This window comes from Sturnus vulgaris, chromosome 7, assembly GCF_052056855.1.
Source record: "Sturnus vulgaris isolate bStuVul1 chromosome 7, bStuVul1.hap1, whole genome shotgun sequence".
Classification (NCBI taxonomy): domain Eukaryota; kingdom Metazoa; phylum Chordata; class Aves; order Passeriformes; family Sturnidae; genus Sturnus; species Sturnus vulgaris.
The window spans coordinates 16,971,223-16,988,755 of NC_142249.1; the positions used below are offsets into that span (position 1 = coordinate 16,971,223).

At 44.7% G+C, this 17,533-nt stretch overlaps 1 protein-coding gene across 1 annotated transcript; it reads right to left on the reverse strand.

Annotated features, from left to right (window-relative positions):
- Positions 1-2,198: 2,198 nt before the first annotated feature.
- CYP20A1 (cytochrome P450 family 20 subfamily A member 1) lies at positions 2,199-17,519 on the reverse strand. Its single transcript, XM_014880328.2, has 13 exons — positions 17,408-17,519; positions 16,743-16,792; positions 16,491-16,657; positions 11,409-11,554; positions 10,600-10,767; positions 9,881-9,959; positions 8,136-8,251; positions 7,672-7,726; positions 6,194-6,314; positions 5,249-5,360; positions 4,571-4,635; positions 2,713-2,802; positions 2,199-2,550 (listed from the first exon to the last, which is right to left on the reverse strand). The coding sequence occupies exons 1-13, from the start codon at positions 17,477-17,479 to the stop codon at positions 2,400-2,402; spliced, it is 1,392 nt and encodes a 463-aa protein (XP_014735814.1). The 5' UTR covers positions 17,480-17,519; the 3' UTR covers positions 2,199-2,399.
- Between the last annotated feature and the right edge of the window lie 14 nt (positions 17,520-17,533).

Sequence of the window (17,533 nt, forward strand, 5' to 3'; positions counted from 1 at the left end):
ACACATTTCCTTAACTGATGAGTCAGGGTGTTTTTTTGAAAGCAGTTTTGAGCAAACACAAACTTATAACCGGCTTTCTCCAGCACACTGAGCCCCATTCTTCTGTATCAGTCATGGACTCCTGTAGCAGGCTTCATCACTGGCCTGGACTGAGCACAGCCTATGGGTGCAAGCTAATGGAAAACTGGTAACAAATTATATGGAATCACTCCCATTTTTGATTCCTGTAACTGGGGAAGCAGCTGTTTCAAGGCAGTTTGATCAGGTCCAGCAAGGCAGAGAAATGCTGTAACAGAAACCTGGACAATTACACTTGGAAAGCTTTTCTAGTGTTTGAAAGCTTCACTCCTAAAGTAGATCTTCATTGCCCAATTATATTCCTGGTTCAGCTCCTAGCAGGGACAATCCTACAATATTTTCCAAAGAAAGCAACACCTTAGCCTTCATTTTGCCTCCTCTGCACATCCCAGGATGTTTTAATATGAAATTCTTTACCATGCTGATTTCTCCAGAAGGTTTAGGAAACATCTGCAACCTTCAAGAAAATACGCCTTTTTGCATAAGCAGTGAAGCAAAGCCTGACATGAATTGCCATCTGGGGACACGACCAGCCTTTAGTGAAGTGGAGGTCAGATTAGCAAGAGCTTTCTTGCAGTTCATTATAAAAATCAATGCAAGAGAGACAGGGAGCTGAACTGCACAACTGTCCTTTTTCTGCCCAATATCTCTGTATCACTCTACCCCAACAGAAGCTACATGGGGGGCATCTGAATCTCTATAGCTCCACCAAAAGCAGAGCTGACATGTTAAACCCAAGAGCAGAATTTTCTTTGTCTGGTGCCCACAGAGGATGGCATCAGCTGTTAACCCTGTAAGAGCTGACAGGATTGCATTCAGGCTGGCACACCTCAGGCAAGAGCAAAAACATTTTTAAAAGAGCAGCAAATTTCCAGACCTGGAATACACTGGTGAAAATATCCACATCTGTAGAAATAAGAACTGCAGTTAGCAGTTAGGTGTACTGTGTCTGCACAAGCAGTAAAATGTAGCTCTAATGGGAGGCACACACTCTTGGCCTGCTCTGTGGTGCACAGTACAGCTTAGGCAGACACAGCTGCAGGCTGAGAAACCCCTCACCTACCACCACATAGCTGCTGGGTGGGAAGGGGGCTAGGAACTGGAGCTAACAGAGAAGTCAGGTGTATGGAGAAAAGATTTATAAAGATCAGATAAAGAGAAAAATGTAAGAGAAAAAAGGGAAGATCCACAACGTGAACAGTAAGTCAGATGGCAATTACTCCAATGCAATGATGGGGTAGGAGGTTCCTGCCTTGCAAACCATTCAGTGAGGCTTTGAATGGAGGTGTCCTATGATTGGCAAAAAAGAAAGGAAGAAGCAGGAAAAAGCATGTGAACATGCAACATTCAGTGCTTCTTTGGCGAGCACACGTTTTGGAGGAGGAAAAGGATTCTTTGAAAGGCTTTTAAGTTATTAAGTACAACATTAATCTAGAGCCCTATGAAATCAGCACTCTCCAGTATTTGCATGATCAGTCTTACGCTGACCCAGTGCTGAATAAATTGCAAGCATCTGCCAATTTCTGATGTTGATTAGATTAGACACTGCCCTCAGAATTGTCAGGATAGAGCCTCCCTTTCTTGAGGCTTTGTTCTGTGGTTTTATTTCATTTCATTATATTATTACTGATGCTTCTGTTTTCTCAGGGGCCAAACCAAATTTATTCCTCTTGGTTTACTAGCATTTCTCAGTCATCCTTTTTCATGCAACCCCAGAGCATAGCAAGATTACACAGCATGAGAACTAGTGGTGCAATTCCCACCCCACTTTTTTCTCTCTTTCTCACACTCACACATACTTCTCACAGGATATATCTGCTCTTCCTGACAGATATAGCTCAAGGGAGGGAAAGACACTTTGAATAAAAATACCTATATATAGAGAAAGGCTTTGTCCTTGTGTCTCCAAGGTCTTATTTAGCTAGGAAGAAGCATTCCACTGAATAAGAGGGGCACTCCTACCCAGCTCTGGCTGCTATTGGAAAGAGATTGGGTTAACCAGAGCTCTGATCTTTGACTAGCTGGCACCCCGTATTTCATACATACACCACTGCAAAATTTTGTTGCTTCCTTTGCAAAGGTTTGGCCAGAAATCCAAAAGCAAATATAAAAAAGACATATCAATTAAATCTACTTTAATATGACTACTGGTTGAATTATAGAAAGTACTCAAGATAGGCATGAGGTTAAGATTATGGAAAGTAAAAAAATCTGGATATAAAATTCCTTGGCCGAGTAAACATGGTGCCAGTACAATTCTTGTTAAGACCCTTGCTCAGAACTTCACTGCTGGCACTTTTAACCCCTTGTTTTGCTTGCTCTTAGCTTCTCTTAGACACTGTTATCCAGGCTTCCTCCTTTGGTGAGGTTACCAGTTCATATTTTGCCTCCATGACTTGTCCTTTCACTGGGTGGAGATACAGTTTCCTTACCAGGACACTCAGCAGAACCGTGGCCACCATATAGGCAAACCTGAGGGAAGGATCAGAAGAAAAAAATAAAAACCTTGCTATGATGTCAATTTGCCAAAGGACGACAGCTAGCTTGGACAGGTTGTCCCAGCAGTAACACCAAGATGCTGGAAGCACCTTCTCTCCTGTCTGCCACAGACACTAAGACCTTCCCTATGCTCACCTCAACTCTGGGCACTCCTGGCTTCCTGAGAAACCCAGTAAGGAGAGGTTTTTCATGGCTAATTCCTCATTGAATCTGCCTGGGTCAAACCTATAAAAGATGAAACATATTAGGGTTTTCTGAGGAGGCACAGCATCCTTTCCCCAAAAACATGCACACACACACAAGTAAAGAACTGGAAATGAAATAGAGAATCTCACTAATTTGCTCTCTCTGGGTCATTCTGCACAAATCTATGAAGGCAATTATGCATCCATTCCATCAATGTTCTCAGCTGGTCAGCTATGTCCCATCTTGGTCAAAATGCTGACAAACTGAGGTAGTGTGAGACAGGGCTGGAACTAACGTGCAGCACATAACTGAGCTGATGCCATTAGCTACCCTCTATTCTCCTCCAGGGCACACACAATCTCATTTGTCTGTCTCTCTCTCTGCCCCTCTGAGTCCCTTCCTTTTTCACTTCCAAAAGTATTTCCCTTTTCTCCTTGCCCCTCACCCTTCTCTTCAAGCAGCTGGTGTGTGTATGTCTATGTTCTAGGGGACGGAAGCCAGTGAGTCATTCAAGTGAGAAAAGTGGTTTCCAGCTTTAAGATGGTAGAGGCTGTGAGAAAATTATTATCCAGGGCTGGCATGAGTTAAAACAAGGGAAACTAATAAAATAACATTCAATTTAAGTATTAACCCCCCTCCAAACACAAAATTTGATGGGCAGAAGACTGTTCTTTTGAACCTTTCTGCTAAATACTTCAAGCCTTCATTTCCCTGCTTAAACATCCAAGCTCTGCTCCTAACAAGGTAAAAGGGCATGTGCATGCTGATCCTTAGGAAAAGCAGCACCAAACTTACATTTCCCCTGAACTCAAGTGAAAATTACAGATTTTGTAATAGGAGAGAAAATACAGCTGCCTAGCAAAAAAGCAGGGAGGGCAAACAGTGTTTTTGTACAGTAGATGGGTGAAAGGATCACACAGAGCTGGTCTCCTGTCATGGAATTCTTCATCTACCTCAAGCTAAACCTCAACCCCAGATTCCTGAAACAAACATACAATGCTCATAGCAGTCCTCACTGTCAGTCCCTTGGGGCCTCAGCAACCTGAGCACAGGTGTGACCTACCCTGGGAGGCAATCCCTGCCAAGCTGCTCGTAGACTGGTGCATGAATGCCTGACCTTTTCTAAAAGGTGCAATTGCAGGAGAGCACAAGTGCTGTTCTAAAGGCTCTATTCTTTCTTCTAAATCTCAGCTGTCTGTTCTGTCTGTTCAGAATAACTGACCCACATTTTTTGCAGTCCAAGCGAAGTAAATCAGATACAGGTTAGTATTTGCCACCTGGAGGCCACAGGAAGCTACAGCGATTTTTTTCTTTAACCTCCAAAATAGTGGCCTAGATCCACTTCAGTTTTCACAGGCAGACCAAAATATTGAGGTAGCATTTCCCTTCACCCTAAAAACCCACAACTTCAGACCGACATTTCCTCCTTCCTTCAGACTGACATTTCATAATGACAAGCAGTGATTCCAAAGCCATTCAAGGCATTGTTTCACAGAAAACCTTTAACAGAATTCACCAGCATTAGCCAGGGAAGCTCCGTGTATATGCACAAAAAAGTTTTTACTAAACCCTAACACATACATGCACACACACAGACTGGAGCATCAGAGGAACCTGACTTAAATTGTTCCAAAACCATGCTCATGGAGACAAACAAACCCAGACCTTCATAAACGGATTTTTTTACAGACTCCCTTTCATCTCCAGAATCTGCTTAAGGCAGGCCCTGCAGCACAGAAGGCTGTGCTGTAAGATCCAATTTAACAAAGCAAAGGAATTAGTTGCAATTAAAGTCGATTATACATACTTGTATGGTGATGGCCAAGATGAACTATCCTGCAGCATCACACCAAGAGCATAAAGCACAAGTGTCTGCAAAGAGAATTACAACATGTCAATGCAGAAGGAAATGCACAATTAAAGACACCTCTTGACAGCTCTGCCGCATGATGATTATTCTGTAGACTACTCATATTTAGGTGGATTAAAAAGACAATTATGCAGTATTCATCTACAGATTTTCATAATCCATGCCCAGATGTTAGGATTTTAATTTCTAAGAATCACGCTGTAATTGTTGGTGGTTACAGAGGGTGTGACCCCATTTCTCTATGCTTGCTGAGATGTATGTATGGACTACTTTACTCTCTGGAAGGGAAGGTGGTATGATGAATGATGTGATATGATTAAGCCTGAAACAATGCTCTTTTATGCATAACTGAGCCCATAGGTCCCTTCAAAAGCTTACTCATCCCTGGTGGACCTAGAAGCAGAAGCAAATTTGCTCAGCAAGAAAACCTGAATTTGCAAAGCCTCTCCCACAGAAGAACTGCAGGCAAACTTTGAGCTAAACTGTACTTTCAGATGACAGAGCACCTGTCAGAAGAAATGGTCTTCCTGCCTCATCCCTGGTCTGGAAGAAGAGGAAACAGCAAATTCCTCTGCAGGAAAGGAGAGTGGCCTAGTGCTCCCAGCACTGCCCTACCTCTTTGGGGACAGTATGTTGGTCGACTCTGCCCTCCAGCTCCTGCAGCTGTGCAGCAATGGGAGTGAGCTTTGCTGTCCGCACTGTCTCACACAGGACTTGCCGACAGTACCTGCAACCAGCAACCCTTGGTTAGTGTCACTCCCAGAGAGAAGCTTGCCCACATCCTTGTGGCAGCAAGCAGAGTCAACTGCTGTATTTAGAGACACTCCTTTTTTTTCTGGCAAGGACTTCCAACATCTTTGCAAGAAGCATTAAATCTCATTAACAGCTTTCACATAAGGTTAACAGAATCCCTCTTCTTTCAGGTTTTAAACCAAACTAAATCTGCTAAGATGCATAAACACACCAGCCCTTTTCCTGTACCTCTCACTCATACAAGAAGCAGCAAGAAAACCACACACTCAATATTCCCTTACTGAAACCCTAACACTAGTCCAAATACAAAATGCACCTGGTTGCACCAACACAACAAATGCAGAAAACATAAAGGCACACTGTTGACCAGTCATCATTACTTGTGGCCCTTTGAAAAGAAGACTGGTCCATGCTTTCTCTCTAACTATCTCTATATCCAACCATGAAAATGACTGATTACTTCTACTACTTCTGGAAAATTAGGACAGAAACCAGACAGTGAGCAAAAATTTTGGCCTTGCAGCCAGGGCACTGATTCTGTGCTTCTCCTCTGCTGATGAACCTAAAGGGTTCCCTACAGACACCCTCGAGTGAGCACCTTGGTCCCTGTGTCTTGAGTGTCAGCAAATCGTCTCTGTGTTGCAAGTCATCCTGTGGTTTGATCACTTCCAGAAAGAAAAAAAGGTAGTAAGTAGCTTTTGGATGCCTTCTCCTGGCCTAGTGCAGGCTTGGCATCAGACTCCACAGCAAACGCCTGTCCCCACCACATGGCATAGCCTTCCTCTGCATTCCTTCTATAGGACCCACCTGAGCTGCTCAATTTTCTCATGTGTAATTGGTCCCTTCCCCAGAACACGGTCCATCTCCTTGTAGAGATTCTGCTGAACTTCTTCTGAGGTTGTCAGGAAATAGACTGCCCAGGTACACACTGGGGAAGGAATCAAGACAAGACTGGACCCAGAAAATTCAATCCTTTACAAATGGCATTCAGTGTTCTTACTTCCTGTATTTTCAACATTACTTTTTGGCCTAAAAAAAAGGTGACCTCTGTTCACAGCAGTCTGTGCTGATTCTGCATTCAGTGGTAGGAAGAGTAGAGAGCTGTGCAGGACTAAAGCACACAGGCCCACAGCTCTGGCAAAGGGACTACACAGCCCAACAAACCCTGGGGAATCAGGGCTATTACACCAACCATGCAAATGAAGGGCTGGTTTGTTCAAAGCTTTAGAAAATTCCCTTATTTGGGGGTCTTCCCTAGCACATCTCAGGTAAGTGCTCCAGCCAGCCAGTGCCTGGGGCTCCTGAAGGGAGCTCTCTGCAGATGTTGGCAAGCACTTGTCCCTCCCCCATCTATTTTTTGAGGTATTTGAGATTATCTTCACTAGCAGAGTGAGAAAAATTTCTTGCATAAGAAATAAGTGTGTAGGATGTAGTTTCCCTAAAGCTACAAGGAAATGTTTCTAGCTCTCAAAAATGTCTGTTCATGAGAACTATCTAGAATCTTGGACTTGATGATCCTTGTGGGTCCCTTCCAACTCTGAATATTTTGTAATTCCGTGAATCCATGTGGATTCAAGTCCCTTAAAATTACAGTCTTCCTTGAGTACCTGGAGAGGATATTCTCTGGAGAGAGTATTACCACAGTTATCTGATTTACTTACACCATTCTTTAACACCGAGATGCATCCTGGAGATTTTCTTTGGAGTCACAGCCCCATTGGCTGAGGTACAAGGCCAGATAACCATCCCTTTATCATAATGTATTTTACACAGCTTCAGTTTGTATTTTTATTTGTTTGGGGTTTTTCTGTAATTCTTGCATAAATCTCAGACTAGCTTCTTTGCAAGTCCTCCATACATGGAACACACCTATCCTCTAGAAATTCAAAGCACCCAGACAGATGCTAGCACTCTAACTTTCTTCCTATGTGCCTGAACCTATTTTACAACATGATCTTTGTGGCTTATTTGTTTTGGTGATTTTTCATCAAATTTAGCATCAGCTATCTGGGGTTGAGAATGGAGGCAAAAAGTATTGGGTAGAAATGCTAAGGTTCACCATAAGACTGGAAAGGTTGTCAAATATAGCTTAGATTCAGCTCACTAACTGTGAGGCTATGCCAACAGTCTGATGTAAAAATTAGCTTCTACTGTACATATGTAGCTCAGGAGAAAGAATGATTAATACAATTTTTTATTAGCCTAGGGTAAGTCTCATGTCCTCACACACAGTTTTTGGCAGCTGAGTGTAAGGATGGGAAATTACCTACAGTTATTGTACTTACAGTTAGCAGTGATTACACATCCTGCCAAAGAGAAAATCATTGTATCTTCCAGAATCTAGAAAAGAAAATCTACTTCAGGGAATGAAGTTCCTAAGATTGTAAAGAGAAAAAAGAAGTGGCACACTCTCCACTCAAGCACATTAAATCCCTTTAGTGCAGAGAGCAGGAAATTCATCTAGAAGACATGAACTGAACTCTCTGTAGAACTTCCACTGGAATTGCACGAGACACGCTTAGTATTAACATACTTCTGGTTTATAAAAATAGCTATGAAGCAGCGGTGAGGAAATCTACCAAAGTCTAATGCAATCAAATAATGCACGAGTGGAAAAAATGAACTAGAAGCCCTGCTTTGGTAAAGAATCTAAGATGCAAAAACTTATATTAATCAAAGGCTACAATGTAATGCATTGCTCATCTGGCAAAAATCCATTACTGTGTAAGGAGGTAACAGCTGCACAGACCTGCTGGTCACTCAGGCTCCCCTGCAGCAAGGTGTCTATAAAGACATGCCTGTTGAATGATCTGCCTCGGCGCTCCTTTGTTACCTTCCTTATGATGGATTCCATCTCCACCAGAGCTTTGGAAGAAAAAAGAAATGTTTATTTTAAAACCTGGTCATCCTGGTGCTGCAGAGAAGCAAATCCATCTCCTCAAGCAGATTTTCAGACCAGCTGTCCCTACTGGGCTCACTTACAGAAGCACCCTCTGTTACATGTTACTGTCAATTTGGAAGGCAGTATCCCAAATTTAGCTGAAAATGCAGGAACCAAATAGCACAGGTTGCCATAAAAAGCCATCCTTACAGGTATAAGCAAAGTGTACTCTGTGAGGTGAAATCACATAAGGGGTAGACAAATAAAGCTGTTGAACCATCAGAGAATGCATTTAATCAGCCCGCACGAAAACATGTATGAGCCACATAACTCTGGTGACATGACCTGCAGAGTCACAATTACTACAGCCCAGGACTGATGGAGCCCCTTTGGCCAGGAGTTCTACAGGCACAGTGCAAGAAGATAGCTCTGTGCTAAAGAAAGTCTGCAGAGACAGAGAGAGGAATGGGGGGGAAACGTGGGAGGGTTTTGGCACACAGTCCACATATCTGAAGATACGTGAGTGCCTAACTCCTGGTCACTGCTGTGGGAACCAGGGGGAGTTGGGACCTAGACACCATTGCCTGTCTGGTTTAAATGACCTACTGAAGGCTATCTAAGAAACATGGAGCAGAATTTGAGTCTGAAACTCCATTTATCAAGGCCCAGTTCAGTTCCTTTGTCTTAGAATTACCTTCCTTCCTCCTCTCTGCGTAGGAAAGCCAGTAACACTCAAACACCAAAGCTCACTATCTGGAGTTTGTGAAACGTGTGTCCTCATGCATCATACTATAACTCAGGAAGGATGACCATGGGAGGAACCCATTTCAGTGGGGCAGAAGTTGTCCTCAGGCTCTGAAACCCACAGAACCAGAAGTATGAAGAAGGAAACACTGGGTTTGGAAGACTTACAAGCAAAACTTTAGTTCCAGATACAATCTACTTTAATTTAGCATCTTATCTATCAATATTGAAATAGTTTAATCATTAAGAATAAAAAAGGTAAGACAACCTAAAATTAAAATAACTTACTATAAAATGTATGAGAAACAGATGTACCACTACAACAGACCTCAAAATCATGTTATCTTGTAAGAGCACATCAGAGGCTATCTGATGGTGTATCCAACAAAGCAGCACCTCTGTACTGGTGTCTTCCAGCCTGTGAGTGACTGTCTGGCAGTACAGGCCCCAGATGGTGCATCATTTGAATGCCCATACAGGCCAATCCAGGGGCTCCATCTGTCTCCACCAAGCACAGTTGCTTGCCTCCAAGACAGGTCAAAAGTGGACACTAGGGAACAGAACAGGAAGGGAGGAAGCATACCCTGATTCTTCCCCTCTATCACTCTCCAGACTGGACAGACCCCAGAACTAGACCTGGAACTAGAGTTTTAGTCCTACAACTTCTCACATAGAGGCAGCTTGCCACTCAACTCTGAAATAATGATCTATTGTGAGAGTAAGTACAACGTATCTGGTAGCTTACGGCATGATGAGCAACTCTGAAGAAAAACCAAGACAACTGGGCAAATGAAGTGCTTTCACATGCTAGCTAATTCCTAAGTGTTAATCAGAGTGGGAGGAAAACTCTAATTTTGGGAGAAACCTACCATCTTCATAGTGCTTCTTCCTAGTCATGTTTTTGTCAAGAGACCCATCCAAGAAACCTTTCCCAATCTCTGACCAGATCTGGAAGAAAGACAGAGAGAAGAGCACCATCACTCACCGTAGGCTGAGACTGCTGGGACTATTCTATTTTTCCCTACTCAGGAAAATGAAAACACCAAATAAAATTAAGACTTCCTGTCAATATGGAACTGATCTTCTCTTTAGGACACTACATCCCATTTCAGACACTATGTCTGTGACAGGTGGAATTAAGCTGAAATGAAACAACTGTAATTACAACTGTAGGGGAAAAGGTATGGGAATCTTAAATGGGAGACAGAATTGTTTCTTTCCCACCCTATCACCAGCATATTTAACATCCCCACATATGGATACAGCTTGAGATCTCCTCAGATTTTGCTTTCTCCACAGTGTCACAGAGCCTTCAGAAGATCTTTGAAAAGCAGTCCCAAGAGAGTTTAACTCTCTTCCCAAAGACGACCTAACTGCCATTGGATCCAGGTTCCTGATCCTCATGGATCCTTCAGAAACACCTCAGACTAATGACAGCAGGATCAGCAGTAGGATCTTTCTAACAGTTTCAGCTTGGGATAAGTGAGGCAGAGTCCTCAAGCTTGTACTTTAAAGTCTCGGCAGTAGCTCTGTGGTTTTAGTTTGGAAAAATTTAATAGGAGATTTCCTGGCTCTTTGAGACACTTACTGCATCATGGTGCCTGCGGAATCGGATGACTTCCCGGTCATCTTCAAAGCTGCTGCCCATAGCTGTCTGTGTGACAGACTTCATGGCAAAGCCCAGCATGTGCTGGCAGAGTGGCACATGTTGTGCCTCAGGGAGAGACAGCCATTTGGCCAGCAGCTCTTCTGACAGCTTGAGAGGGAATGAACCATTAGTTAGCAGTAACACCAGCAGTCTATTTACCAAACACACCCTGGACACATTCCCACCCACTTCCTAAGGCAGACCACACTTTCATGGCTATGGAATAATGCTAAACTCTTTCCAGGCTTCTTTCCATTGTTAAACAGTAACATTTTAGCCTCTAGTCTTCCGCTTCTTTTAAGGCTCTCCCCCCAACAAGGCAACCCTATCCTCCTCTCTTGTTCCCTCTGTCACAAAAGAAACTTTAAACCCTTTAATACTGACAGCTCCAGAATAGGAAAAGAGATCGTATTCTGGCTGCTGGACTAAACCTCTTTGTGGCCCCAAAAGCTGGTTCCTTGCTCCATCTTCCTGTCCTGGGAAATGTATCTGGAATTCAGGCTCTACAGTATCTTCACCTGCATCTGGTATCTTGGCATGAAAATTATGCAAGCTCAGCCCTTCCCCCAGCCCACTGGAGCTAAGAGAACACAAATATTCATACCATGAAAGGCAGAGGCTGTTTGCTATCTCAGATGCTTATAGCTCCAGCACTAATTTGAGTGCAGGTCCTTTATCCTAGTGATCATTCTCACTAAACCTTCCCCTGTGAGCCACAGAGGGCTTTTCTGCTGTACAAAGGCAGTTACCTTCTGGATGAGAGCAAAGTTACTTTGCAAGGACTTGGTCACACTGTTCTCATACAGTTTTCTCCTCATGTGGCTCTCTCCTGTATCCCCATTCAGGCTGGACTGGTACCTTAAGAGGGATTTCAGCATTGTCTCAAAGGGATCCACTGAAAGCAAACAGAGGAAACACCATTCAAAAGTCATGAAAACAGCAGCCTCTTTAATTGGGTACTGCCACTTCTGGGCAGAGAGCAAGGTGTTGCTCCTTCCCCTCCAACAAGTCTCTTCGGGGTGTCAAGTTTCTCTTGCTCAGTGTGGGCTGGTACCTCGAAGTCTTTCTTCTGGGGCTGATTGCCTCCCTGTCATCAGCTCCCCCTACAGAGTTTGTCTGCTTATTCTACCAAGTAACTCTTTAGTAACAATACCTTCACAGCTTGCTCCCCATTTGCCAGTTCCCAGCTGGTTGTGCCACTGACTTGGTGACAAGAGTGAATGTGGCATGGTCCTTGCCCTTGTCCTCCAGCCTGACCTGCAGTCTCTTTAGCACATTTCCTTTCATGTCTGGTGTGCCCTCCTGCCCTGAACGTGGCTATGCACTCAGGACATACCAGCTCACACGACAGATTTAGCCAGAGGTTGCTCTTGGCACTCTTTCCCTTGCATCACAGACCCAGCAAACCTTGTTTGACACCCTACTGCTCCTGTATGATTTCCCTTGTGTGCACTGAGCTCCCTGCTGAGGAGCTCTTCCCAAACTAGCATCTGCCTGTCTGCCAGGGCTGCCTCCAGCACTGAAGCTCTGAAGCTCCTACAGAAAACCATATCTCATTAAGCTACAGAAAGCTTTATACTGCTAATCACTTTCTTTCCATCTTCAATCCTTCCACACAGACACTTGCATCAGTGTACAAACTAGACAGAACCACATCATTTCCCTATCCATGACTCATTTCAGTGAAATTTTTAACTCTGAATTTCACCACCAAGGACCTCTACTAAATAAATTTGCTGAAGGATATTAGGTGTCAATGCAAAACTGCGCAATACAGCATGGCATATGTTTTTCCCTTTCTGTAAACCTTTTGCATGTCTTGTGGAACTGGCAGAGTCTTTAAGGAACTATTTAGAAGTAGCAATCAGGGTTATCAAGAAAGATATTGTCACTGTTTATCACAGTCTGTTATTTCTCCCAGATGGAGAGTGAAACCTCTGAGGCATCAGAAAACATCAAGACTGGGCTAGACACATATGACTTTACCAGCTGTGGATGTAACTAGGATTCCCCACAGAGACTGGGGCCTCATTACGCTACCAGGCAAACTTAGAAGAAAACTCCCACCTGCAGAGGACTTACTACCTAAAGACATAAAAGCAGCTAACGAGGCCAGAGGCATGAATATGGTAATCTTTCCCAAATGTTTTTCTCTCACATCTTTTCCCTTCCAATGTTTTTAAGCTCTGCATCTCACCCTCTTTCCCACTTTGAATGACAAGGAGCATGAGCATGTGTCTTTTGGCAGAGCAGATGGTACCTGCAGCTCTCCACGTGGCGCGGGCTGTTATGTGCCTCTAGCTGCTGCTGACAATTCCTCCTCCAAGGTACTTTGTCATGGAGCTGCTATTCATGCCACAGATCCCTGCTGACTGGCACTGGCACAGCCAGGCACAATACTGGGCAGCCAGGAAGACACATGGCAGGTGGTAAAGCCCACACAGAAAACTCAGCAAGCAGAGGCATCTAGAGAGGCTAGAGGATGCTTAGAAGCAACACCTGCTGAAACTGCAAAGTTTTCCTGCTGCATATGAAAGAAATCTGCTGGATTAGCCATGGGCTCTGGGTTTTTTTCTCCCAGTGTCCCTAGACTAAACTGGCAATCCCACACCACCAATACACATTCACTGTTGTGCACTCAGGGCCGCAGAGCCCAGGCTGCCCTTTTGCTGAGGGTTGGCTCTGCCACGTGCTGTTTGGGAAGGGACTATTTCTGCACAGCTGTGTGAGGCTAGTGACTCCACAAGGCATGAACTGCCTCTGGAGAGAGCTCTGCTCTGCCAGCACTTGCACAGACTTCATCCTTTGTCCTTGTCTTGAAAACATCTCCAGGGTTACATTTTCATCTCCCCTAGTAACACATATCAAAATTTCGACTGTCCTTTTCACTTACATGGAAATTTCCCCATCCCAAAAACCTCAGAGTGCTGTCCTGGACACCATTGCAAGTAAATACAGAGAGAAGATCTAAGTGAAATCAAGCAGAACTGAACATCAGAGACAGAAAGGACCTCTGAATCTGCACAGTAAAATGCTCACAGAACAGCAATGAAGTCTTGTTTAGACAGGCCAGGACCCATAGCTCCATCTCCAGCATTCAGTCTGCTTCAGGTTCATTGCCCCAGTCCAAAACGCATCATCAACTCAGTTGCTCTCCGAAGTTTCCAGTTGCTCTCTGAACCCCCTGCTCCTGGCAATCCAGCATTAGTCCACCCTCTTCACATCCACATCATTTGTAGGCCTGAACTGCTTCCCTAGAGCCACTCAGGGGAATCACCAGTACCAGCTGCAAAGTTTTACTTCCTTTGAATTCTCCTTGCAAATTATTCTCAACCAAGCTTTAAGAGGCCATGAAAATATACCAATTTCAAACACTGCTTGAAGCTTAAGGAAAAAGAGTCTCCTGGCACTGGAAATGTTTATAACTATGAACTCAATTAGTCCAGCTTCAAGGCTTTGATGAGAAATGCATTATCTGCACCTCTCTCTCAGTCTCTAAAAAGTTTGGCCATACCTATGACACACATATGAGATGACAGGAACCTCTGTATGATACTTGGAGCCAAATCCTGTATCTCAGCCTTGGAAACCAAATGTCAGGTGTGCATGAAGATGGATGGTGGCCTCAGGCACTCCAGATGACTGAGGAAAAGTCACATGGTATGGGTTTTCAAGTGAGGCTGAAGAGTCAGGAGCTGGATATAAAGCAGTCCACTGTGGGCTGTCTCTTGTCCTACAGCACTGTGTGCACAGAAGAGGCAAGAACACACCTCCAATAAAACTTCGAGCTGCCCAGAGCCAGTTTGTGGCTGAGATCTACTACAACCCCTATTCCCACTCTCCAGGAAAGGGTACAGGAAGGGCTTTGTTACAGCCACTCAGCTACTGCTGTTTAAACCTCAATGCTTCAGGAAATACAACTTGTAAGATTCCTCACCTCTAATACAGTTTGAGCACTTCTGGCAAGCAACAGTGCTAAAAGAAAAGCAGTGATACATCTAATACTGCTGCTCTTCCAGCTCTGAGATCGTAAGAACCCTCCTTCTCAGGTCTGTTATCTTTATGAGGATCTTCTCCTAAGGTGTTTCTTCATTTGGGCTGAACACACCTTCCCTGGCTTCTCCTGCACGACAGACTCCCCTCTTCTCTGACAGCACTGGCAGCCTTTATTTTCACTTGCTTTATTCAAAATCATGCCTGAGTATAGAGGTCAGAGCCACACACAGGACTCCAGGTCTGACTCATTTTGTGCAAAAGTCTTCTCTTTACAGAAAAACATGACTCAATGTATCCTTTTTTTTCCATGGCCATGTTATCCCACAGGCAATTCATGCAGCCAGCTTTTTCTCCTCTTGTTCCCGTTCCTGCTATCCCAGCCCTCAGGGATATTCATCTCACTCTGCTGCCCTGTGCTAACAAAGGGCTCCAGAGTAATGCCATCAGCGTAGGATACTAACATAAGATGGAGTATTTCACGTCCCCAACACTGCATTTCACTTTTCCAAGACAATGCAGCCTTGATCCCTCTTTCAAGTACCAGTATTTATCAGTATTCAAGCAAATTCTGAACTGAATCCCTGACATAAACATAGTTCTATCACTTTCCTTGTCTAAAAATCTAATTATCAAAGTACAACATGCATTTCCCATTTATCCCCCAACCTTAAAAAAATGTTTAGCCCTTGGCAGAGCAAGATACCAGGCTACTCTGCAGCTGCTTGGGTCACCTAATTTCTTGTACTGAAGTCCAGGCACTGTATTTCTCTTTCTCTGACACACAGATCCTCCCAAATTTGGAACATTTCTGAGATCTTGCTGCACAGGGGCCTGTCACCACTTCTCTGAGCTCTGAGAAAGTGACTGTCTGCTTAATTTCCCCCAAACACACTTGAGAGCATTCAGATCTTTCAGGGTGGTTTTCCACCTTCTGGAGTGCCATCGTTATCCACTGTGTCTTGCTGATCCTTGTTAACTCCCACTCCTTTCCCAGATTGTCACTATTTCTTTTTCTGATTCTGTCAGGCAACTGTACATGAAGCTTACCCCTCACGACCCGAGCATAAAGTGAGCTGAGATATCTGCCTGTGCCTAGAGACAGCCTACAGGATCAGGTCAGAGGTGTGCACCCAGCACCTCAGTCAACCTTGTACGATAAAAACTGGGAAAGCAAGAGATTAAACCCAAACATCAACTGAGTTAACTTATTGAGTGTGATAACCTCAGGAAGCAAAATACCCACCTAAGAGGCTTAGGCCATAAATTAAAATACTCTCCCATGACTAAGATGGTCAACTCAGCTACAAGCACCACCGGCCACTTCCAAGACTGAAAGATCATTAAAGGTTTCCACCACAAAATTCTACACACCAAAAGAAACACGAAATAATAGTTCAAAACTGCCTTGTATGGTTCAGCATGGCGGTTTTATCACAAACTAGCAGAGCTGTTTTCAGACTTAATTTAGCAAATTTTACCCTCCTAAACTGTATTTCAAACTGCTTTAAAAATATATGCCAAGTAGCTACAGGATGTTCACCATACTCTATCAAGTGACTAATGAGCATGATGCTTTCCCTGAACGTTTGCCTGTAGAGAGATGGTAAAAGACACAAGCATGCTGATTTCTTGATGGCCACTGGACAGCAGTAACCCTTGGTCACTGATACTCAAGTCCAGTAAGCAGGACCAAAGTCATATCTGAACCACCATGTCAGCTACAAAGTCTCGCTTTCTTTGAAAGTAAAATGAAACCCCAAGTTCCTCTGACACCCTTCCTTTGATGCCCAGTGAGGCCAGAATAAATGGACTCAAAGACAAAGTAACAGACTTACACAACCGGTTGGGGTTAACATGTTGTTTCAGGAGATCAATGGAGCCGAGGCTGACAACAAGACGTCTTCCAAACCAGAAGGAGACCAGTGGCCCATATTTCTCATGAAGGTTCACAAGAAACTCATGTAAACTGCTGCTGACAATGATATCTGGCAGGTTGCCATCCCTGAGAAACACAGAGGATATCTGGTCATGAATAGCATCCTCTGCCAATATTGAACTTGATCAATGTGGAGACAGAAACCACTTACTTTTCATCAGTTGGAGCCAGCCCAGGGATACCTGATGCTTGCCTAGATGCCTAGAGTAAAAGGAAATGCATCAATCTACACGAGCTTCAGATTTTATACAGGTCCAACAGCTTTCCAGCAGGAGAGATGAATTTCCCACACCAATACTACTACACTACTCACAAACATGAAACAGAAGCTGGATATGCTACATCTGCAGGCTTTAAACCTGCTAAACCGATAAAACTCAAATGTGTGCCTGGTACCATTGGCTAACCCAGGATTATTCATCTGGTTAGATGAAAGATGTCTGCGTAAAGATTTAAAGGGTCACGTTTGCAATGTAGGATTACACAGAGATTCGTCCCGGAGGCCTGCAAAAATTCAAGGCGAGCAGATCGCGCCTTTGGAAAGCAGGATTCACTCCCGGAGCAGGTCATTCATGAGGAGTGCCGGGGCTGCGCTGTCCGGGAACGCCCTGCCCGGCAGCTTCTCCCGCAGGCCTCTGCCACGTCCCGCCCGGGCCGCGGGGCACGGACCGGGCTGGGGGCACCGCCCGAGCCCGGGGGCCGTGGGACGGGCCCGGGGCTGTCTCGGCCCCGCGGCCGCTCGCCATCAGCCCGCCTGCTGAGGGGATCGGGCCGGGCCGGGCCGAGCGCCCCCCGCTCCATCGCCGGCAGCATTACCGGGTACAGGTAGAGCACGGCGCCCACAAGGATGAGCAGGAAAGTGACGGCGAAGATGGCGAAGTCCAGCATGGCCAGGCCGGGGCGGAGGAGCGGCGGCGACGGCTCGGCCCCACCCCGGGGCCG